At 40.0% G+C, this 25,366-nt stretch overlaps 1 protein-coding gene across 1 annotated transcript; it reads right to left on the bottom strand.

The window, feature by feature from the left end:
- Positions 1-1,189: 1,189 nt before the first annotated feature.
- Positions 1,190-25,219, bottom strand: SEC24A (SEC24 homolog A, COPII component). Its single transcript, XM_076349652.1, has 23 exons — positions 25,102-25,219; positions 19,013-19,534; positions 16,481-16,648; positions 14,733-14,810; positions 14,249-14,415; positions 13,479-13,651; positions 12,350-12,452; positions 11,396-11,522; positions 10,929-11,038; positions 10,420-10,532; positions 9,606-9,724; positions 8,911-8,966; positions 8,387-8,593; positions 7,956-8,076; positions 7,188-7,346; positions 6,489-6,662; positions 5,976-6,086; positions 5,410-5,585; positions 3,761-3,898; positions 2,968-3,072; positions 2,735-2,827; positions 2,064-2,167; positions 1,190-1,653 (listed from the first exon to the last, which is right to left on the bottom strand). The coding sequence occupies exons 1-23, from the start codon at positions 25,172-25,174 to the stop codon at positions 1,539-1,541; spliced, it is 3,312 nt and encodes a 1,103-aa protein (XP_076205767.1). The 5' UTR covers positions 25,175-25,219; the 3' UTR covers positions 1,190-1,538.
- Positions 25,220-25,366: the final 147 nt, after the last annotated feature.

The following is a 25,366-nucleotide window of genomic DNA, read 5'->3' as shown; positions in this document are numbered from 1 at the left end:
GGTAGCAAATGATTACCCTATGATGTCCTTTGACATTTGTATCACAAAATGTAAGTTAACTAGCCTAATCACAGTACATGTTTGACCACTTATAAGTGTTTCACCTGTTCAAGTTACTTGCCCCAGGAAGTAGGTTTTGCAAGACCTTTACGTTTACCACTATTAAACAAAAAAGCAAACCAAGATTTTTCCGTATGAAACACTTCCACAGGCATAGGGATACAGTAACTTAAATAATCTTTACCTTGGTAGCTATCAATGATAGCTTAATCTCCAAAACAGAACAATTATCAATACACCTTTATAAAATGATTTAAATATTTTTGTATATAAATTTTCACTTCAAGTCCAATGTCAACTTCCATCTGTAGCTCTGGCAGGGATCTGAGAGTGTATTTAAAGCTTTTATTTGGTGCACACTGGCTTTGGACCTAGGCTCATTACACAGCTGCAGTAAAAAAAAATTTTTGAAAGCTTCAAGCGTGTCTCAAACCATAAACAAATCTTTAAACACGATATAATATTTTTGTCTTTGGAAAAATAATTTCTTTTCCAATTTTAATGTCAGAATATTCAATGTTGTCTCCAAACATAAGGTTTGAAGTGCCGTCATACAAACTCGCTTCAGAAAAACACTAGATTTTAGGGGCCTAACATTCAGTTAATGTAAACAAGAGCCAAAAGCCTACTAAACGTAAACGAAAAAATCTGAGATAACCTTCCTTGCCCTTCCCCTCCCTACACCATTCACAAACTGAAATTAAAACTATTTATTTTACTGAAGAAAAACAAAGCTTGCCATCTGCCTAAGTCTACTTTTGCCGCTGACTCAGCCACTGACTTTTTAAAATGGGTCTCATATAGGGCCCGCTCCTCCCACTCTATTTTTTAATTAGAATACTGACTTATTAAAAGCTTTAACAAATTCAGCCATCTTGTCCAGGTTAAGCTTACCTTTAGTCCTATTAGCCATAATCCAATCCAAGCACTGGATTCTACGCTTCATAAAGTATTTGTTCGTTTCACAATGAACAGTTGTTCATTGCTACTTTAAGCATTAAGTTGAACATTGAGATGTTCTGTCTGTAATCACTGGGTGCACTTAGAAAGAATTTCCCTGCAAATCATGATCAGTGTTGTGAGGTTTTATATCTAGCAGCAAAAAAAAAAAAGCAAAGTTACAGAAATATACATTTTGAACAACAAAGAACTCTTTATTTTACAAAATGTATTTCGCCTTTTCAGTATTGCCTTTGTAAATGTACTTCATGCTGCAGCTACTTACAGTAAAAACATGATTTGCAGCAAATTAAAGGTGCTCAACCAGTTCCAATAGTTTGATTTTTTTAAGGTACAATATTATGTAGTTGCACATTTGATTCTCAGATGTGGTCCTTTATTTGCTTTAGTTTGTTGAAATCACAGTGAGAACTTCTCATCAACTGCCTCAGGCCACAGATTTAATGAAGATATTACAAGCACAACTGTTCTTTACCGCAAAATCTTTCCTCAAAAGAAGTGAGCCAAAGGCTAGTGTTTCATTTATTCACTTGCTGCTGTATATGAAGGAGGAATTCATAGTAAGATAAGGCTGATTCTGTTCTGTCTTCAATCATATTTTGCAGAAAACTTGATTTCAATGGACTGTCGTCCCTTAAAAATGAAAATATAAGTGTTTGAGTGAAATAAATATTTGCCAAGATCTACAGTGCAATGCATTAATAAAGTTACAGGTCAAGTGGCAAGATATTTCAAGAGCTTAAGGACATATGAAAAGAGGATCTCAAATAGCCCTTGTGATTAATCCCAACAAATGCACTTATCAGCATTTACTTCATTTATCTGCCATTAACTAAAGATTGTTCTGTGACATTTAGTCTTTTTTAGTCTGTGGAAATTCTAATCGGAGACAACTCGTAACAAGTCATATCTGTTGTCAAATCTGTTATGCACAGCATTCACCATTGTTAAAACTTCCATTAAGAAAGTTCAGTGTATGATATCCAAATATGTATTGTTAAGAGGTCCCTAAAGAAGCACAAAGACTGTTAAAAACCACTTACTTTATTATATATAGTATAGGAAAGAAAGGTCTCTGTTCTCTCAGCCAAGAAATGAAAGCTATTGTTCTGATGGATTCTGCAGTTTCAAGTTCTGGGAGATGTGTCTAAGAGGCAAAGGGTATCAAAAATACATGCATGATATTTTTCAGAAAAAAAACAGTAAAAGGAACACTTAAAATAGCCCAACTCTATCCTAATCAGGTATAAAGGAAACCCAGACAGATAGTTTTGTGATGTATAGTTTTAGACTAGCCTCCTTTGAAAGGGCTTGAAACAGTCAAATGCACTAAACCGGTAAAAGCAATTGGCTATCAGAACAGTGATGACTGAGCTGTGATCGATACCTGTTTCACTGAAGAAACCGAAGGATTTCCCACTAACCCACTGTCCTTACTATTCCCAGGTATTCTCAGTCTGCTCCCACAGTTCTGAGAAACTTAACCATTGCCAGCCTCTTCTTACTGTGCTTCTGTGCTTTCATGGGAAAATCTATAAAGTTTTAGTCTGGAGAAACTCCAAGAGAGGCAATAGAAATTTTTTCTTTCCCTGAATCTGGATTTATAGTTATTATTAACTAAAGGGCTAATATTTGACTAGTGGTATTTTAGTTCTCGTGAAAATAATGTTCTGGCGGCATTGTACACCTGGTGTACAGCAAAGCGAGCACGTACCATGTTCTGCGGTATCGAGCCATAATTTGGAACTCCAAGGACTTGGCTGATAAAGCTCTGCCCGCAGTTCTTCCCAATCCACAGAAACATTACCTGAAAGATACCCAGCAATAACAACATTAATCCAATGCAAAACCACACCTCAGGAGTCTCCTACACATTTTGAGTTCTCAGAAAGAACGCATCAAGTAAATTTGGATACTTTTTAAAATCACCACCACCACGCAACTTACAGAGCCAGCGTCCATAAGGTAAGCACCATCCCTACTCAACTTCTCCACTGACAGCTGGAGAATGGGTGGCTGAGGTATAGTTCTATCATTTATGTTAAGAGCTCCCTAACGGAAAAAGCAAAAAGAAAAACAGTGGTTCACATCTTGATGCATTGAAACAGGCAGAAGAACAGAAGGTTAAATAAGAATAGGATGTATTACACTGAATACTGAAGGTGGACCCTTTTCCTCAGTTTAGTTCAAGTCATACTTCAAGTGCATAATTTACTAATAAATCTCTTAATGTTTTATTTAGAGAGGGCGTATTTCATCAACTTAATCTTAGTTAATTAGTTCTAGAACTGGAATATCAGATTTCTTATGTACAAAAGATGTGATTTCTAAAATTAGTCAGGCTCTCACATAAACATTCTCTCACTGTTCACAGAACTACTTTGACATTTTAAAATAAAGGAAGCTACAGAGGGACAAAAAGTTAAAACATACATTACACTGTCTTTATGTACATGTGATTTATAGTGCAAGATAATGACACAAGGCAAAAAGTGAAAAAAGTTAGAAAAAACCTTCCCCATCCATCCATAGCCAGAGCACAGCTTCTCTTCAGAATTCATCAGTCCAATCCCAAATAACAAACGCATAAATGCAACAAATGGGGAAATATGAAACAGTCATTTTTAGCTATGCAGCTTTAATGTGGAAAACTTGCGAGATTTTTAACACAAATTTATTTTCACAGCACACAAATCTTTGGGACCAGACAAACAGACCATGTAGCAATGCAAATACTCACCTCATCTGTGAGATTATCAACTCTGTACAGACTGGGATGTGTCATAAGCATGAGGTAAACAAGGGGCTGATTTTTCACTTGACACATGGTAAAAATGCGTTCATCTAAACGTGCGTTCGTCCCAGTTTGAAATGCTTTCTGCAAACAATCAGGCATTTAATTTGACCGTGAAAGCAAAGTGAGATAAGCTGAATTTAGCACACCATCTCTTGTTTATTTCTAACTTACTTAAAAGCCTTAGAGTTGAGCCATAAGTATTTTCTCAAAATATGGTACTTTACCCCTGCTATTTTACTTCTCCATAGTTCTCTTCAGTGTTTCACATACAAATCATACAATTCTCCTTATTCCCATTTCTGGGTTCTAGAACTTACCGTGACCTTGCACCATCAATCCTTTCCAGTGAGCACTACAGCTGAGATGAAAGCATCTTGAAATATATCTCTTCTAACATACACCTCAAAAATGCCACTCGATGGAATTTGAAAGAACAAATATTGGAGCCGTTTACAATTGGCTTCAATGTACAGAATCTTAGGTAATTCTGGAATTACAATAAAGACATAGTCCTGGCTTGCTGGGACAAAAATACCCCAGCTATAACTGAAACAAGGGCTCGCTCCTCCCACTTGACTGGGTCAAACAGTTACACAGTCTTCTACATGAAAAAGCTCAAATGTCATTATGAACATGCTGGTAGCAACATGCTGGTTAATTCCTTATCAAGAGGTATGAATCCGAAAATTCTCTCTAGAACAGAAAGGCAGCTTGTCCAACACTTGAAATGACTTCTAGTATAAGCTCAGGGAAATCCAATCAAAAAATACTTACCTTGAGCAAATATTGTGAAATGCTTTAAACCTTTTGCAAGAACAGCCAGCCAACTACCTCTTTGCCAGCCAGCTAGCTCTCTTAATCCACACTGAACTGCTATGTGGATCTACATGTCCAGAAATGCACAAAAATTAGATTCTTGAAAAAACACTCTACCAGTACCCTTCCACATTCTCTAGACTAGTCAGTGTCTTTAATATTTTCCTATTCCCTTGCTTATACCACTTATACTTTTGTTTTTATACACACTTCTAAACTCCCACTCGTCAACTAGATCATTCTCCTTAGTGATATTCTTTAAACATCTTCTCTATCCCCTGTTGCTCTCCTCTGCAAGCAAGAGCAGAAGGCCTGTCCATTATTACCCTGATACATTTGCTCCATAAAATTCTTCAAATCCCTCTGTTTTTCACAACATAACAGACTCCCAAGATAAAACCACACATTCACCACCTGTGAAATCACCTATTACCTGCCCAGGCCTGAGAAACAATTAAATAGGCTTTGTTCTACATTGACCTTCCTAGTCATCAAATTCTGGGGCGCAGAGAAATGGAATTGTTATCTTGAGAGAACTTTGTGCAAGAAGGGCCGTTCTCAAATCCGTAAAATATCTCAGTAGTCTAATGGCAAATTGCAGGAAGACTGGTTTTATGAAACGATCTAAATCAAGCAACTTCTCAATTTTGAGTCCTACAAAAATACTGAAAGAGAAGACAGATGCTATTTTGTACATCAAAGAAATGTCCTTTTACTTCAGGTTGACATGCCAAACAGACAATCATCCTCCTGCATGGCTTCCTTTTAACTCTTACCTGTTTTAAGAGTGCCAGTACATAAAGCGGAAAGAGCCGTAGGGAGTAGGGGGCCATGAGACCAGGTTGTTGAATGCTTAGGACTGATGAACGGTAAGCAGATAAAGAATCTATCACTGCATTGACCAAGGCATCCCGAGCATCACTCAAGGTAGCAGAAACTGATCGGTCCACAGCTAAAAAGAGCACAAAGCTCAAATAAGAGGCTTTTCCTCCCTTGGTAGAAATACAGTCACATACGTTAACTTTTCTCATTTTAACATATACTTCCATGCATCTTAATAAGCTTTTACTACACTATAGAAGTCAAGACAAGTGATTCAGAAAAAAAGCCAGGGGCCCACAATGATGCACCAGACTAAGACTAAGTCCAGGTGACTACACACAACTATACTGATACTTTACCTAAGCCAAGCATTAAAAAAAAGACCTCTTTGGTTTGTAACTTACAAAGCACTCTTAGAAAGAGAGACTCTTTTCTTCTAACGTTACTTCCCAGAGGATTACTGCTCAGAGCTTTAGGGATATCATCCATACGTATCCAGACAAGCTCTTATCATGCTTACCCATATTGGCTAACAGCCCAGTGATGGCTTGTACATCTGCCCCTAGGTAGACATCACTCAGTGTTGTTACAACAGGTAAGCACATAGTGTGGACACGAATTCGTCTTTCACCTGTAAGAAAAGAAAACTGTAGTCTCCAAACACAACTTTGGTTTTATGAAGCAATACAAGAAATGCCACTGTTTACTCAATAGCAAATTAAGATTTAATCTAATTTATCATACAAGTGGTGAATCAGGCCATTTCCAGTAGCATTTAAAAACGGTTAGTTCTCAGTTTCTGGGTTAAGTCCACCTATTTTCAGACCAGAACTAAGTTTCCCAAGAAACTTCTTGGTCTGGAAGAAGCAATAACATCGACAACATGCAGTAACACATCACAGCTGTGAACTTGATATTGGATAAAATAGTTGGTGTAAGTTTCTGCAACTGAATTGCAGCTGATAAACGAACACAAAAAGACGCACCTGAATACTGTACTGTTAATGCAGCTAACGCTACCTGTATATCTTACCTTTGCTGGATGTGTACAGGAGAGCTGACTGAAAAGAAACAACTTGCATATCGGTAAGACTCTCTTCTACTGACATTTGCACAGCATATCCCGCATCGGGATTTACATTGGGTAATGACAACAAGTCTGTAGATCGTACGAAGAAGTTCCCATGGAAAGTATGAATGGAAAGACCTACAAGATAAGCATTGTATTGAATCAATTTTACTTTTATAGTCGTGAAGTACAGACACCATTTACACATCTGCCATCGCTGTTAGATGGCTCTGTATCAGAATGTTAAGATCCTTCTCAACGAAATAAAGTATCTTCAGGAAAGGTAAATATCCCAAACAGGCAACTAATCCATAGAATCCACAAAGCCTAGTAGAAAGCAGGAATTCGGAAGTTAAATCAATGCAGAATAGTAGTAAGTCTCTAGACTATAAAAACAGTCCCTTGTTGAAATAGCAGTCCAGCAAAATCTCCAGTTTTAACCATCGTAAAATGGAACTTGGATGCCAGTAAAGATACTGCAAAAATACAGTCTTCAATAAATGGTCCCATTCCTGGTACTGAATTTTACTTTTCTAATCTTTGTCTTTTAACCATTTCAGCTTACATAACAGCCAAAACACCAATCAAAACATTCCCAAATAACAGCAAATGTCCACGTCCCCCCCGCTTCCCCCCCACAAATCCAAACAACTGTGTTCAAACCTTTGGTGCATCTTATCCTCATGACAGCCTCAAACCCAATCTTTCTCGTTAAATATCGTTTCAGTTCCTTTTGCAATTTCTCCACCTGGACAGGGTTGTGTTTATGATGGTAAGACTGGTAGTAATAGACACTACCTGCAGAATACCTTGATATACAACCTGAAACGAAAACAACATACATTGGCAGAGTGCAGTCAGTTGCTGCTGTGGTCTTTAAACATACTAGTTGAATGCAATATTCCCTTTCATTATTAAACTGTTCACACCTGCAAATAGCTCTGTTACACAGTTGCAGACCTGCATACAGAGACATAGATGTAACACAACTATATGTTCAAGTATGTATGTAGTTTCAGGTGTGAAAGAATTCTCCATTGGCCTGAAATTACAGGTACTTTGTCACTTGAAAGTTTGGTTAAATGGAGAAAAAAATAATTAAAATGCTAATGAAAATGCTAATGAAGCTTACTCTAAAGGTGTTTACACTGATGGTTAAAAGGCATAAAAGAAGGAAAGTATTTCAGCCACTTATACCAGGATCACAAGAATCCTGACTCACTAAGGGAGAATATGAAAACAGCTAGGTTAAATCAGGAAAGACTGAAACATTTCATTCTATTCACTGTCATTGCTCATCAAGGATGAATTTACATCTTGACACACTAGATTCATTCAAATCAGGTTCATATACTAAATGTTAATATAGATTCTATGTATTTGCCAAAAGTACAAGAATTACACGCCCCAAAACAGCTTAATATGACTTACCTAGAGAAGCCAAGTCAGAACATTGTCCACTAAGAAGAAATAAATCCACTGCAACCTGTTGCCCTGAGCAGTCCAAGGCTAACTTCTTGTAAAAATCAGTCGATGGTGTCAGATGTATGTCCTGTTAATACAATGGAGTGTTAGAAAATACAAAGGAAATTCAAACAGATTAACACATTTATTGCCTGTTTACAGGGACGCTAATAATTGATTCTCCGTCACTGATTACAGTGATATCTTAATAAAAAAATCAGATCGTTAATCTGTGTTTATAGTGTTTGGGGGGGTTTTTTTGTTCTTTCTACCGCTTTAACAAAGGAAGGTTAGCTCAACAAGAGAACAACAAAACTAACCCAGAACAGGCAATTCCAGAACCACCTACATGTACAGAACGGGGCAGTCAGTTCTCTCAACCTTTCTGCTTTTCTAACCTTTGCGGTTGCTCTTTGGTTTGGTTCTTCTCGTGACTTTAGTGCTCCCATTCCCACAGATGGAAGCTGTGTCTGGAAGACAGAGATTCTACCTCCAGTGGGGGACATCAGTTTAAAGGCAGCCTGTAATGCAGGCCCCAGAGCACTCTGAGTTTCCAGGGACTTGGTAAACATCTGTGGCAAGGTCCTCAGCAGATCTTGAATTAGCTACAATTGAGAAAACAAAAGTATTAAGACTAGGAGTCTTCGGAGTTGTCTTCTTTATAGAGCTGACTGCTGAACATACATAAACATGGATTAACACTTCTAATACTAAGGTAGTAAAGAAAAAGCCCTAGCAAAAGTCAAGTACTGTCTTGTTTCAGCTTGGCAGAAGTTTACAGTCACACAGATAAAAGACCTCTTTTTTCCACCTCAAACTTGGCATTTAAACTGTAGGTGTTAAAGAGCATTAAGTAATCCAGAAATTATCAAGCATATCCCAAACTATGTGAACATCACTAGTTACTTAAGGTAGTTCTTACCTCTTTATTTTCATTTAAATTTACTAGTAAGTTTTCTGGCATTGGTATAAATACATCTGGAAGGAAAAAGAAGTACTTAAATTATTTTTTTAAAAACACATCAAGCTTCCCCCAATTGTATTTGCCAACCATTATACCTATTGAAAAAAGAATACAGTATCAGTGTGTAAACCCATTCAAACATAATTATGTGGATTTCTTTTTTTCTCATAAGCATACCTGTGGCTGGAATGCCATGTTAGAGTAGCAATTGACAGGGCTGAAGGATAATCAAGACTATTAAGTAAAAACACATAGCGACGACTTTCTAGTGTTCATTCTGCCCTGCCCTATAACATACGGCGAAAGGTGACTTGAAACTAAAGGCAGAAGAACAAACAGTAAGCATCAGTCACCACAGAATCTGTAGCAATTTACCAAGCATCAGTATTTGGGATCATCAGAGAAATCTAGGTAATTGTACAAATTAAACTAGAAGTTCGGAAGGCTGTCTTCATGTTTTAAGTCATGAACAGCCACAGCATTGCTCAGACATCAGGGGCTTCATAAACGAACACAGACATATGCTACTTCTAAAGCCATTACGAGAGAGACTAATGATCTGATGTAGAAACTCCCACCAGATATTTTTTAAAAAGGCTGTCAAAACCAGCAGTCATTAGTAGATACTAATCACCAAATTTATTTCTGCGTACCTTCAATATCTGAAACTATAAGCATCTGTGGCTGAGAGAGACCTTCCTGAAGACTGTAGAAATGGATTGTGCTGTCAAATGTTATGAAGCCTATTTTTGTTCTAGTGTTCCCAGGAAGCCTAAAAATGAGACATATGGTGTTCAGCAAGATGAAATTTCATTTCTGCAGGCTTTTTTTTTTTTTTAACCATCCACTGCACCTGTCCAAGGTTGTTACCAAGTAGTTAGCTTAACAGCTACACTGCAACAGCTTGATTAGCTTAACAGCTACACTGCAACAGCTTGATTAAGTCATTCTGGAGAAAAAAAAAACCCACCACAAAAAAGGAGCTCATAATACAGGCACCTAGCAGACACTCAAGAAATTTTTTAAGAGGGTAATAAGAAATGGAAGAAAAGGAAGAAACAAGCTGCAAAATACCAAGCAGCATTTATATAAGTTCAAACAGCATGTATTTTATGAAAAGTTTATTAGATGCATGCATTCCTTTCAGCAAATGCTTACCTAAATTTCAGCTCTTAAAAAATACAGTTCAAAAGACATCATAAGCATGATGTTTATTCCTTTTTGGGATTGGTGAAGCAGATAGGAAAGAGCCAGACTAAGAAACAAGCCTCAAAATTACCTTTTATACCGGTGCAGCTGTGACAGGAAGAAGACTACAGTTTTACGCTACATTTTAATACAACATTGGCCATTGCTAGCCAACATTAGGAAATTTCTCTTCTAGACAGGAAGTACTGTCATGTGGATGTCGATCACAAGTTTCATAAGAGGAACGAAAATAGGAGATTCTAAGAAAAAGATACTTACAAGTCAAGATTGTCTAACAAGGTCTGGCAGACTGTATTCAAGTATCCCGTCTCTATTGCATTATGAGAGACATCAAACACAAAGAGGTACACAGGTGGTTGAGGTGGACGTAGCTGAGCAAAGAAAAGATTACCTTTAATTTTCAAAATTACATTTATTAGATTGGGTTTAGTCATTCCATTGCAAGTTTAAACTCTATTAAAACAGCACACAGATGATAGCCAAAACTTCTGAATGCATTTGTCTCTTATTGGGTAATTCTAGAATTACAGTTTTCTTCCAGAAGACCTACAAACACCTACATATTCTAAATACAGAAGAACTTTGACATCGTAAACGTTTAGAAATGAAGAACTGTCTGAAGTTCTTCCCAAGAGTTCTCAGATACACTCCTCGAGGCAGCAACTGTTTTACTGAGCTGGAAAACATCCTCTATAACAAGGCTTTTCTGACTTCCCTCTGGAAATAAAACAAACGGAGAGAATAACTAAAAGTAAATAAAGCCTTACCATGTATTCAGACGGAGCCATAAACTCAATAGTAGCATTCTGGACTTCAGGTCTTTTATGAGGTTCTCCATAAACTCTTGTCACAGGATTATACATGAATTCTTCAGGAACTACGCAGATAAGTTTGTATATTATTACTTCACACTAGTATTAGCTGTGCTGCATCTTAAAACAAATACATCAACTCTTTTGTGCCTGTTGGGCAATGCTTCTTGGAGAACTTACTAGGCAGGGCAGCTATTTTGTCACCTGCTAGGGTACCTTGGGAGACCACGTCAGGCTTACCGTGCTCCATTAGTGACACCACTGTCTTTGCCCATGGGAAACATTTCTCATGTCTCACAGCCCCAGCACAACTGATGACGAACCCTAGTACTGATATGGCCAACAATACTACAGTCTCAAAGGCCAAGGTGGGAAAGGTTAACCTCAACAGTTTAAAAGCAATAAGCACACTTAAAACCTACCATCATTCACTCTGTAGCACAAATTGCATTTCCATCTCCTTTGGTCTAGAAAGCTGACAAAAGGGTTAATGTATGTCCGGCAGGAACGGCATCTCACAATAGTACTTGAAGTGACCACTGGCAATTGCTGGAAAAGAAAAGCTTCCTGTTTTAAAGCATCACCACACTACAGCTACTCATCTATGATAACAGCATTATCTACACTGTGCTTCTTGGTTAGCTAGTCAAAGCATACTTGTTGAAGAAAGAAGTATTTCTGCACCCTCACAGCATCCCTACAATTCCTTAGTAAGATGACTAGTTGGAACTGAGCTCTAACCTATTTGACTGTGTAGGTTCCCTTTTCAAGCCTCTAAAGTCTTGAATTTTACACTGATGGTTTAAGACCAAGTCCTATACCCAATACAGATCAAAAATCAGAAAAACCACCCCACATCTTTGAAAAATTACTTAAATTGTGGAAAATAACAACGTTTAAAAGAGGCACTGCTAAATTCACAAAGTCTCCTGGCTATCTGAGGACATCCAAACCCCTTTAACTTTGTTAATTCTTAATTAAGTTTAGAATTAGTACTAGGTTTGGTATAGGAAATCAGTAACTACAACTGATATATGACAAGATAAAGCTATCTAAGCCATACTGGAATTTAGATGTGTTGCCTTCTGTCGCAGTCTGAGTACTGTGCTGCCTCTAAGCTTCTGGTATTTTGAGGTTTGGGAGGTTTTTTTGATTAAGAAGTGAGGCTTGAAAGTTTAAAAATGGTATGGAGAAAAACTTCAGAAAAATTACAATGATCCGTATGGAACGGGGAAATGTCAGTTACCAGGGTAATTTTTCTGGGCCAAGATTAGCCAATATACTTGACCTTCTTTAATAATTCATTGTCCAGCTCTGGACTTTAATAAAGGCATTGTTGATATTTCAGCATTTAAAGTTTTGAATATTTGTCATACCGATAAGTCTTTGAAAGGATGAAGCAGGAGCCCCAAAGGAAGTTTGGCTTTATTCAATAAGGCCTGAGTTTGAGGAATGTTAGTCAGGGTACAGCGGAACAACCTACATGGAGGACAAAGGGTTATTTTCAGAGGCTTTCAGATAATAAAATGATGATTTCAATAGTACAGAGCATCCTTTATATTTTTCTAGAGCTGGTGATGGTAAATTTCTGTTTCCAGATAAAGGATCTTCTCCATCTCTGTCAAATCGTTCTGTTCTAGTCTGAGCCTGACCCACAGTACGTACTTTGAGTTCTTATTTTATACACATGCTCTTTACACATAACAGTGTCATTTTATTCACTCAAGTCAAAGTTAAGCCTAACAATGCTCCAAGTTGCACCAAATCTTTATATACTGTTATTTTGGAATACCATTTTGAGGTGGCCTTATATACAAATCTGAAGCAGCAAAGTTTAAAAAGTTGTGTTAAAACTACACAAAAATATAAACAACCCCACGGTCATTTCTAGAGACTTCAGAACTTAGTGGTTTCCAAAGTGCAGATGTGCATGCTACTTCTGCAAATCCAGCCCAGCTTGTTTGTATGAACAACTTCACGAAGATGCTGTTATTTCCTTTATCTATCGTAAAAAGCTTGCAAAGCCGGAATACCTGGTTATAAGCAGTTTGGTTGGTCTCCTCAGAGAGACTACTTGAATAACCAACTGCCAGCCTCTTGTTTCACATTCCATTTACTCCATTGTTTTAAATGGTTACTTTCAATACAGAGGTCACTCATGTTTCTGCATTCACAATCTTTTTGGTGTACCTCACTCAAGTGAGTTAACTCCTGTTTTATCTTTTCTCAATCATACTCATGGCCAACTATATTGTCAGGTTTTTGTATTATACCTGTCTATAGCTGCCTTGCAAGCAATGTATTTTTCCTCGTACTTTCTACACAGATAATTTTCCTCACTTCAAAGTTTAAACCACTTACCGCCTTTATTGTAACACAGTGAAGCCTGTTTTCAATGTGTTCTACTCACAAAATTAAGGAAATATTTTGTGAAGAGTTATGTTTACAAGTAGGAATGTATACTTCAATTTATTTTGATGGATGATAGCAAATGGATAATCTTACTCAGGATTACAGTTGAGCTTCTGGATGTCTTCATGCAAGTTTGGGACAGGAGCCTTCAAGAGGGTTGTAGGAAGAATATTTCTTTCTTGAAGAAGATTCATGGGTCTTAATCCTTCTTGCTGTAGACTCAGGCCACCCATAGATGCAGTTAAGCGACTAGTGCCCAGGGCAGGCTAGAGTCAAATAAAATTTCAGAAATAAACACCAATTATCTGGATGAAACCCACAGTTCATTTAAAAAGCAAACATATTTCCCTTTTTTGTTTTGTTTATTAACTGCCATTGTATTACAATGATACATTTAGAAATACTACTCGTTACATAAACTTGGACTTAGGCATGTAACATAATAGAGGTGAAAATTAGCATACATTTGCTACAAAGCTCTTGAAATACAGAGGCTCAGCTGACAAAAGCGTTGGTCAGTTCGCTTTGAAAGTTCAGGGGAAAAAAAACAAATACTTCAGCTAACAATAGCAACCCGAGGGAAGAAAAACATGCCAAAAGCAGCTGAAAGTTTTAAGAGAAATATTCTGAACAGATTCGAGGATAGAACACTTCAGAAAGAGCTGGCACACAGCTTTTCCAAACTGGTACCAAGGCGTCAGCAAAAGCATTAATTTCAGGCTACATCTATCGTCTTGGACAAATGGCGCACCAGTGAACCACAGAAGCAGCACCCCATAGACGCACAACACACACCAGTCGTCACTCTTCTTTACCCACGTGCATCATAGGTAGTACTGAGACAAAAACCAGACAATCTTTACCTGGTGGAAATGTTTTGATCCATCTGGGTATTGCAAAGCAGATGCTTGCATTCCTGGTGCGCCAGGTGGAGAAGTATTTTGGTAGCCTGGAGGTAAGGTAGGGTAAGAATACCCAACACTTCTATTCATCTTAAGATTCGGGGGTGCAGGAGAAGGGTGCGGAGTTGCTAGAGGCAGAGTAGACAAATACTTAAAATTAATTGCTGAAGAACTGCAGCTTGCTCAATGCATTAATACAGCAGGAGGTCTTTTTGTTGTTGTTTAGTTTCTAAGTGTAAACAACTGACAACTGCTGTCAATTTTGCAAAGTGCTCTTAACTGCTTTACCATGCTTACAGGCAAAGACATGCTAATTGTCAATGCTTCAAATTTCAGATTTAGTTTCAAGATAGACATCGAACCAAGTATGTATGTTTGTACATAAATGCCCAGAGTCTGAAAAAAAGTTACGTAGTAGTAAACATTTTTAATTCCAAAGCCTTACCCATGAGGCCACCACCTTCTATTGCATCATAGCTGTTTTGGACCACAGACCCATCACTGGCAGCAGATGTAGCATCACCTGTTAAGAAAGACAGTCCCAGTAAAAATTTTCACGAGTTACTAAGAAGTTGTAATGAGGTAACTGCAAAGAAATCCTACTTGCCAGATGAATATGTAGATTAGCATAGTTTGGATCTACTTTGTTTCTGTCCCAGGAAGAAACTGAATTCAATATACATCTTCACCTCTTTCTCACACACACTTCCCCTGCTGACATGGACATTCATAAAACCCCACAATCTTTTTTCAAGGAAAACAAAAGTCCCTACATTCAGTTGGGTTGAACGGTCTTTTAAGATTACTTTAGATTAGGTATTCGCCATTACTGCATATTAGCTTGGAAGTTAAGTGTCGGGGGACACTTCTTCCTCATCAGAGGAAGCGTCGGTAGGCTAGCTGCAGTTTTCAAAGTACCTTGGAATTAAGGTACTGAGTTCCTTGAAGAACTTTTTCCACTGATAATTCATGGAAACACCAAATTCCCTTCACTTACACACTTAGTCCAGTACTGTCCACCAAACACCAACAGTTCTGATATGGTCACATACCAGTCAAGATATAAATTCCAGCTGAGATAAGAAAAACCTTGAAACAGAGAGTGCTGCCAAAGGACAGCTTTTTGTAAGCTAACTATGTCTAAATACACAAAACCAATTATCTATTGCTAAGGAGAAGTAGGTACTCAATTTACTTTTTATTATCATTAAAATCTTCAAAGATGACCCAATGAAAGGAACTTACATTATACGCTGAATCTTGCTAGTAGGCAGAAGTCAACCTACTTCACAGACTAAACTTTACTCTCTCCAGGGCCCTGGAAATGTCTCTCTTCATTATGAAGAAAAAAACTTTCTAAGCGAAAGCAGTTTCTAATGCATTTCATATGTTCAAAACTAAGCTACATCTGATATACTATTCTTGTACTCACACAGCTACCACATACAAGAAACTGTCAACGTGAACATGCAAGGAACCAACAGTTTTGGCAGAACAAACCATGCATGTAAAAATAAAACTGCCAACTACCACATGGCCCCATCTAGCATGGGCACTAAACACAATACAACTGCAGGTCTGTTTGATACAGAGCCCTGATGAGTTCTTAAACGTGTTTGTGCAGGGCCCACAGGAGACACAGAAAGTCAGATATCTGTCTTCAACGGCTGACGCTTAACAGCCTCTACTAACAACCTTCAGAAAATGAACAAATCCAAGATAGGTGTTTCAGTGATTTTACACAGGAGGGAAGAATAAGGTACAGCTACATAAACAGGCAAGGAATTGCAGGGTTCACATTTTAGCTTTCCCTGCAGAATAAAACAATACAGGAAGTCATACACAGATTATGTCCTCCACAGCAGTCAAGGATGCAGAGAAATCAGAATTTCAGTATCATTTTAGAACACTAAAAATAAAGAGATGGCAACTATGGGAGACATGGACATGTTAAACAGCACTTAGAAATCTATTTTGAAGTGTTAATTATTTTTATTTTATTAACAACTGTCAACAAGAAATATTTTATTTCCTTCCAGGTCCTTACCTGCTCCTTTCAGATAAAATTATGCTGTATTAGTATCAATTTTACCATTTGAGTGTCTAATAGAACAGTGTACTTGACTTTAAAGGTTGCATACTAGAGCAAGTTGTAATGTTCAAATTCAACAAAAAGAGCAAGTTATTTCCTACCTTCTCGATTTGCAGCTGAATTTAGCAGAGACTGTGTATTAGGTGGCCCTGCTATCAGTGTTGATGGCCTAATTAAAGGTGGACCACCAACTGGCGGGGGTCCTAAAGGTGGCCTTGCAGGAGGGTGGAGTGGAGTTAAAGGCTGAGTCACTGGTGGAGGTGCAGATCCTGTGAAAAGATTAATTTTTAGGAGGAGTTTAACCCAGCTGAAAAAGCCGCAAAAGTTTTGTTACAAAAACACACAGATTGAACTCTAAATTTTCCTCTTGTTCATATGATAAACAGTATGAGATACATAAATCCTAACATGCGTGTAGAACGTTTCACAACTTCAGATTGTTTCTGTCATGCTCTTCTCACGCTGGGTTCCTGTAGCTATTATCCATGATCTCTTTCAGCTTTTTGTTGCTATTGTTGGTATGAATTTCAAGAGGAACAGAAAGCATCCCAACTTCAATTACTAAGACTGGACTTTATATAAAGTTATAGTACAGCCCCATATTAGAGAATAATGAACTAGTAAGAGTCTAAACAGATTCCTTCTGACAGAATGCTCATCTTCCACTTCAATAATCTGATGCAAAACAGCAACGTACAGATTCTATAGCTACTAAAATTACTTGGGAAAAAGATTTCACTTGGGAAAGCAACAGCAATGTGCAGTTTGAATAAACTTTCTGTATGAGCGTGAGGTGTTTTGCTCTGAAATGTTTAACCCTCCATGTTAAAAGTCACAGGAAAGTTTTTAATTGCTTCTATTTTAAAATTCTCAAGCCAAGACATTTAGAAACCCAGTTGCTTTTCTTCCGTTCAAATAATGCCAAATCCGAAGAGCACTTCCACCTCTTTGTTCCCTATTATTCCAGAAGCCAGTATAACTGCCCTTTAATTCTAGGAAGATACTAGTGTGTTTTAATATAAAAGTTAGCTTTTCAAAAGATAAGGCCAAATTGTCCAGTATCACCAGGTCTCAACACGGTACAGAAGCCTGTAAGCCATACACAAAAGTATACTGATGAATTCCCACCACACAAAATATGCAACCTCATGCGCCTGCACAGTATGGTCACATTTAAGGGAGGAGGGAAAGAAAAAAAGGAAGAAAAAAAAAAAAATCACATCCAGTGAAGTTCTCTCTTTGTTCACTTAGTGTTTGATACTGCAAAGCTAATTAATAATTGCTGTATGCAGGCAACACTATCACAGAACTTGGAAGAGGTTCTGTGTGTAAGAGGCTGTCCAAAGTTGGCCATGCAGGCAGGGAGCTGGCAAGACCTTTGTTCTAAGAGTGAGCGTGATGAGCAAAATGAGCTAAATTAATTTTAAAAGTGATCATTGTTCTACAAAAAACTACCAGGGAAATTGCTCAGGAAGATCCACCATTGAAAGGATATAAGAATTCTCCTATTCCAGACACTCACTCTTATTTCATATGCCACTTTCCAAAATTTCTCATCATTTTCCTCACTGATTCCAAAGTACTAACTGTTTATTCCAGTAAACTGCCAGAAATAGTTTCATAAATTCTGTGAGCTTAAGACAGTTTGAATATCATAACAAATGATATTTGTTATGATAACAAATAATAACATATATAACAAAATTAGTCAGGCATATAACAAAAAACTAGCATCAAGAAAAATCTCTAATGAGTCTAAAAGCATTTCACAAGAAAAAAAATATTTGCTTTAACATTTAAAATATTTCTGTATGTAACTCCTATTAGCACGCTCAGAAAGATGGTTAGAAACACCTCTGTAACAACAAACAGCAGTTTGGCAAAGAGAAACTTGAGTATTAACTTTGTTTCCATAATAATCACAAGTTATATGAGAGAGCTATTTAGTGTTAGAAAAGCTTTTCACCACTGCATATACCAGCACACAAGCAGCAGAAACAGAAGTGGTAATTCTTTGCATCTCATGCTTTCAGAGTACTTTGACAATCATTATTAGATAGTGAAAATTACAAATTTGGAGGAAGGCAGCTTTCCATCCAACTGGCCTCTATTTCAATGGCACAGAATGCTTTTCAGTTTTCTTTCCAGGCTGTGCTCAAGTTATTTGCATCAACCTGACTGAGGCCGTTCTGAGAACTACCTGTATCAAGTGGTAGAAAGGCTAACAAGTTTTAAACTGCGAAAGACCACACTCACTAAACAGGACTACAGCTTTCAACCGTGAAGTCCCAAAGTCCCCACTTGACTGAAGCATGCCAATGTTCCAACAGCCACCCCAAGGAATGGTGAAGGTCACAGAAACAGCATTACCCACAAACAGCTTCCCAAAACGACGAGACACCATTCAGGAGTTACCTGCTTCAGCCAGCCGAAATGCCTAACCTGCGCACAGAACTTCCATTTCTAATCCAAAGAAACCACCCCAGTATTTGTGATGTGCATTTTCTCAAAGTATCTGCTTTGACAACCTCGTTCCACAAGCAAAATGCCGCTACAGAGTAAATTCTATATTCTGTTTTTAAAAAGGACGCTGAGAAACGGGCACTGGCAAAATATCAAAAAGTTACGGTTACCTGGCTTCACATAGCTGTTCTGAAGCGGAGGACCTCCCGGAGAAGCAGCATATTGGTAACTTCCTGGAGGATTTGTATTTCCTGATAACGACGACGGTGGCTGAGCTGACCCTGTCCCCGTCACGTGAGCCAAATGGCTAGCTTGAGACCCAACTGGCTGACTCACAGGAGTCTGGCTGTACTGCCAGTTTGAAAGCCCTGGTGGGCTAGCTCCAGGAGGAAAACTACCAGCAGATGATATAGCAGCTGAGTTTTGCAATGCAGGCAGCAGCACTTGCGGAACAGGACCTGTCTGTTGTACTGGGGACCTGGAGAAAGGTGCCACTGGTGGTCTATTGAGAGTCTGCCCAGGTCCTTGATAATTGTTTAACTGAGAAACATTCTGAGAGCCACTATAGTTATACTGTCCAGACGACTGATGGGGAGGAATCTTCGCCGGCGTCTGATGCGAATACGATCCTGGAACCGAAGGGCTATATCCCTGGCCATCTGATGAATGCATCAGCTGATTTTGAACAGGACCTGGAAGGAAAAAAAAACAATAAACCCTTTAGAAAATCAGTGTTGTGTATCACTTCTGAATATAAGAGATGTTCCCGGGAATCTCTTTCCTTCGGATTTTATGAGTCTCCAAGCCTTTTTTTCTTTTTTTTTTTTTAAAAAACAGTCAGGTGTAAGTGACAGAAGTACTGCTGCGGGGGACATGAATTTGGTAGTATTTTGCTATCAACACTTAGATCTTTGTTTTGTTTTTTTACAGTAGCCTTGCAACCACTAAGCATTCCAGCGCCTGAGCACTATCCATCCTCCTGGACTTGAAACTCATACACAATAATATTTCTATCTTCAGAAACACCCAAAAGCAAGCCGACCAAAGAGGAGTGCTCTCCCACACAGCTCGCAGCAGTACAAGTGACCAGACCAAAAGTGGAAGCATCCATTACATAGTAACTTAGTTTCACTTGATGATTGACACCAACTTAAACTTTAGCTTACGGCAAAGACACAAACAGCCAGTTTCAACACAGGTCTCCATGCTATTTCTCAAGTGACAGAGTTAATCTATGAAAGTCTCTGCAGTTAATTTTAGTAAGAGAACTATTCATACAAATATTGCTCATGTGAGCAGCCAACTGGTCACGAACATGGAATGAAGGGTAATTTTATCATAAAATAATTCACCAATCAGGTGAATTATCAGGAAAATAAAACTTGATAGGTTAATGGTGCTTTTTATGTATGTGTTGGTTGGTATAGCTGAACTAAGTTTTACTCATTTGAAGGGAAGGGAAAAAAAAAAAAAAAGAAAAAAGGTTAATAACTCTCCAAAGAGTAAACACCGCTGGCAAGAGCATCATCAGATTTCTGCTTTACACTAGAACACAAAGAGACAGAATACCGTGAGATTTCCAGTGCGACAAGAGCTCCATCAAGAAAGCTACTACTACAGGTTGTTCATACCGTTGCCACAAGATGGACATTCTGAAGGGAGACTATAAATTTTCAAGTGAAATCCTTCTGAGCAGAATACACCAGATAATGCATGCCACAGCCAGCCACGGCTCCTTAAACATTACTAAAACGCTTTCTGATGTTGTACCATTTATTTTAGCCAGTCGCACTGTGGCTCTCCCCACCCCCCTAAACACACAGTTTGAATACTGGAGACATTCCACATACACAGTTAAACATCTGAAAGCAGAAAAGATCCTCTTCATGGTTTAGAGTTAAGATTCTATTCTTTGCAACCCTGTACTATTTTCCAGATTTCCAGGCTTAGTTAAGATTTGGACAATTTTTTTTGAACCTATATAAACAAAAGCACTTAATATTCCAGACTAGAAACCACTTAAATTTTCAAAAACATGCCAGAGAGATTAGCTTGGAGAGAGATTAGCTTGGAGAGTGGATATATATTTACCATGCAAGTACTGGAAACAGCTGCCATCAGAATGAAATCACAGAATTTCATTTAACATTGAAACAGAGACAGCTGGTTTCCTATTGAAGCATTCTAGTTAAATTTCAAAAGGTGAGCAAGTTCGCATTTCCAAGTTAAAATAACTTTGAACTCGGGCGTTTCTGACAATAAGTTAAGCTAAACACAGAATACATTGAAATATTTAGTTAGGACAAATACTGCACCGGTCATTCAGCTCCTCATTCCCTAGAAAGCCTTAGGCTGCAGTTGACAGACAGCTGTTACTTCACTGAATATCGTACATATCCACGCTAACTACATAGCCAAGGCAGTACTACAGTGCCAGTGACCTCATCCTCACTGCCTCTGTTATTTGTGCATAAAAAGTACATACCATATTATTCTCCACCCATTAATCTCAATATGCTACTTATCGTTCAGTTAGGAAATCCAGTTATACGCCGCTGTCCTTACAATGCTGCTCATAAATCTTAGTAATTAATAATCCTCTAAAATCAATAGCGTCTAAACAAAAAGCTTGCAAACACAAAAATGCTAACAATTAGGACTCACCTTTGAAAATTACCTTGCAGTGTATCAGATGGGTTTTCAACAATCGATTTACAAAATCCATTGTAAATTAAACTTGCTAACTCTAAGAACTATGAAGAATTCTTATGTGATGCCAGGCCTCCTGACTGCATCACCACATACACTGATACAACAACATTACTATAAGCCATACGAAAAATACAGAACAAAGACAAATTAACTTCTTAAGTTGATTATTCACCTTTGAGCATGACTCTCTAGCCCAGGCAGGAATCGGAGTACTTGGGTTGCTCTCTACACACTGTTTTCCCTGCTTGAGGGATAAGTTTGAGGATAAAGCAATGGAAGCGAGATGAAACCCAAAACTGACCGACCTGGTATCTCCTGTGGCACTTTGCTTTAAAAATCAAATTCACCGTGGCACCGTGTTCCAAATTTTAATTTTTACTTTCAAGTCAGAAGCACAACGAAAAGTCTCGATAGCCTACGGGCAGTTCATGTTTTCAAGACAAGCCTGCATAAAGCTGCCAACAAAACTAAAGCAATAGCACTGAGGGGTGCAAACCCTTTCCAAAGGGCTTCACATTCCACAAAGACTTCTCAGAACTTGCTCTTTTGCTGCTGCCCTCTTGACCTGACCTCTTTACTGAGCCCTGTCGGAGAGCATATAGGCCTTCCAGCTTTCCCCAAACGCTGCTGCTGGTTTCCTGCGCTGTTCTGTGAAGCCAGGAACTAACAAGGAATTCAGCGTAGACTGAAGAGATAGACGACCTGCACGGCAGCAAAACCACCGACACTCAGAGCAGAAATAAGTTAGTAATACAAGAAAGGCCACCTACATAACAGCGAAAGGCGCTGTTACGCGTAATACAAGAAAGGCCACCTACATAACCTCTACAGGAACACAAGGCCATTTCACATTTTTAAGAGATCAGGAATGGCACCAGAATACATCTGAAGGTTGCCTGATGGGTTTATAAAATGAGGGGTCAAAATATTGGCATGGAAGGCTAGGATTCAAGTCATATTTTCTGCCATACGGAATTTCAGCATCACCTACTCCAAGCCAGTTATTTAGTACATCTCTTTCACCAGCCGCAACCTTTCCAACCTCCAGGGAGAGGCAAGGATAAACACACTGAAAAGCTGCATCCCAACCGAACCGCCACGGGATCGGTCACCACCAGCACCCACTTCAGCCGACTTTGACCTCCTGGTCTCCAAGCACACGGAGAGCTGATCAAATCCAACAGCTCGTAAAGCATCTCATGACCCCAAAGTGCCATCCTAAGATATCACATGAGGAGAGCAAAAGAGTTCTAAAAGAATTGTTTCTTCTTCTTGTTTGCACTTCAGATTTATTAACTGGAAAGCAAATTAGTAACCTGCAGTTAAATGAATACAGAGTACTGGTCCTATTAAAAGAAAAACACAAATGAAGTAGAGGAAGGTTGTTGCTAAGCAACCCGATGCTCCGTGCTAAACAATTTCCCGGTCAGCTCACGGTGCTGCTGTGACAATTTACTGCCTCCGCTGGACACGCGAGCTCGGGGAGTTTACCTGCAAACAGTAAAGCAAGCAACAAGTTGAGAGGAAGAGCTCACAGCTATATAACAATTTATCATTCTGTTGACAGCTTTCTTTCCTCATAGACCACTGCGAGTATCACAACACTACTCTCAGTATGCTCTAGACTGTTTTAAAAAGCTTTATTTTTACTGTAAGAGTCAAGGATCACAGCACCTTCTCAATATGTATTTTAAACAATACTAAGAACAGTCCACGCTTGAATAATCTAATTTATTCAAAAGACCAGCAACCCAAACCTTATCTCTAACATACCGTAACAACTGTTTAATTTTATTACCTTGAATTTGCTTAACTCGAAATTTCAGTTCTTTATTTTTCATACACCTGACAGCCGGGTAGCCTGAAATTCCTCCTCCTCCAACTGCCTCTCCAGAACTTCCATTACGTGCTTACAGCAAACATAAAGTGATGCCAGCCTGTAAATCATCCCACTCGATCGCTCCATTAGCTAACGTTCGCTTTGTACATTCTCTGCTCAGACCGTAAGCTCTCCGGAATAGAGGGTCTCTCTTCAGACTATATTCATACGCTTCCCACTTTCTTGACCCTATAAGCAACTACACAGTTGTTTGTAAAATGTCATTTTGCAGATGACTTTGAGGAAAAGTAATAAGCGCGCTGTGAAGGAAGGAGGAGGGGAAAGACAAGTCAAACCATTTAATTACTCATGCATAAAGCAGAAAAAAATCAAAAGATCTCATTATAACTGAATTGCTTATGATGCAGCACAACTACTGAAACACAGAAGCGTATAATTAAGGAACCAAGTACAGAGGATGCTGTCTGTATATGCAAAATCAGGAAATACTTCCAACAGCACAGATTTCCACACTTGCAAAGAAAACAGATACGGAGACAAGGCTCACCTTGTATATCTTTCTTCCTAGCTTAAAAGGCTGGCTTGTAAGTTATTCAGTTTCACTTTCAATGCCTTGTTTTAAAAAAAAAAGATGTATTTTGAGGGGAAGAAAGTCCTTAAGACTTTCCCAGATTGTAGCACGTGGAACAAAATAATATCGGTCTTACGTGAATGACAAGATAAAAAAAAAAAAAAAAATGCCATTGCGGTGCAGCCTGGGCTCAGCCAGGTCCCCCCCCCGCGCCAGCGATAACCACAGTGCCACATGTACAGCTCCGTTCCAAAGGGTCAGAGGCTCTGACCGCTGCCTCGGCTCTGTCACCGTCAGGGATACGGGCTAAACGTAACGTCCAGCGCGGCTCACGCCGTACGTTTTACCTAGGTAGCATAAACACAGGTCTTCCGAAAGGCACTTTTGTCACTTTATAACCCAAGACACACACAAAAATACACTCGGGGACACTTCTGTCACGAAAAGCGATCGGAATGAAAATTTATTTTGCCTGATGAACAGCTCTGCGTTTTTCTCAGCGACGTTTTCGGCAGGACACGCTCCCGCCAGCCGCTCACCGCGATTCCCACCCCCGGCAGTCCCCAGCACCCCTCGTCTCCCAGCCAGGGAGCCAGCCGCCCCCCAGCCGCCCCCGCCCGGGGCTGCCCGCAGCCGTCGCTCCCACCTGCGCCCCTGTCCTCGCACAGACCGGGTGACGTTCCCGCGGGGGGGGGGGGGGGGGGGGTGACAGAAGAAGTCGGTCACCCCTACCCACTTCCCCCCCCCCCCCAATTCAGCTGTGCTTCCCCGCGGGACGCCGGGTGTCCGGGATGCGGTGAGGGCGCCGCTGGAGCCGGACACAGGCCTGCCGCGGACCCCGCCCGCTCCTACGGGCTGTAACTCAGCGAGCCGAGCAGCTAACGCACCGGGAGCACCCGCGGCCGCCCGCTCCCCCGCTCCCCTCACGCCTCCTCCCCGCCGCTCTGTCCGCGGGCACCGGCCCCCTCCCCGGCGCCGCGGGCCGAGGCCCGCCCCACTGCCCCCGCAGCGCCGGGGAGAACGGGCGCAGGGCGGCCTGTGGAAGCGCCGCGGGCCGGGAGCCGCCCGCCCGCCCGCCCCAGGCCCCCTCCCCGCGGCCCTCTACCGCCACCGAGGCGGCCCGGCGCCGCGCTCACCGTTGCTGTAGGGCTGCTGGCCGGCGCCGTTCTGGCTGGGGTAGCCGGCGGGGGGCCTGGCGGGCTGGGCCATGGCGGCGGGCTGGGCTGGGCTGGGCTGGGCTCGGCTCGGCGGTGCCGCTCGTCTGGCGGCGCCCGGCCCAGCTCGGGGGAGGAGGGGAGGGACGGCCCCGCACCGGAACTACCGGGCGGCGCGCGCAGGCGCACTGCGTACACGTGGCACTTCCGGGAGCGGCGCGCTGCGGCAGTGGGCGGAGCCTGGCGC

The sequence above is a fragment of the Aptenodytes patagonicus genome, chromosome 12 (genome assembly GCF_965638725.1).
Source record: "Aptenodytes patagonicus chromosome 12, bAptPat1.pri.cur, whole genome shotgun sequence".
NCBI lineage: Eukaryota > Metazoa > Chordata > Aves > Sphenisciformes > Spheniscidae > Aptenodytes > Aptenodytes patagonicus.
The sequence above is the reverse complement of the archived record's forward strand: the minus strand, read 5'-3'. Positions and strand labels throughout refer to the sequence as shown.

Bases quoted from the DNA above. Each gene is read 5' to 3' on its own strand.
- SEC24A (XM_076349652.1), bottom strand. From the start codon at position 25,174: ATGGCCCAGCCCGCCAGGCCCCCCGCCGGCTACCCCAGCCAGAACGGC. The intron at 8,967-9,605 runs GTACGCAGAAAT...TTTTCCTTCCAG, and splicing joins TATAGTTTCAGATATTGAAG to ATGTATTTATACCAATGCCA. The intron at 6,087-6,488 runs GTAAGATATACA...CTTTTCTTACAG, and splicing joins CCTGTACACATCCAGCAAAG to GTGAAAGACGAATTCGTGTC.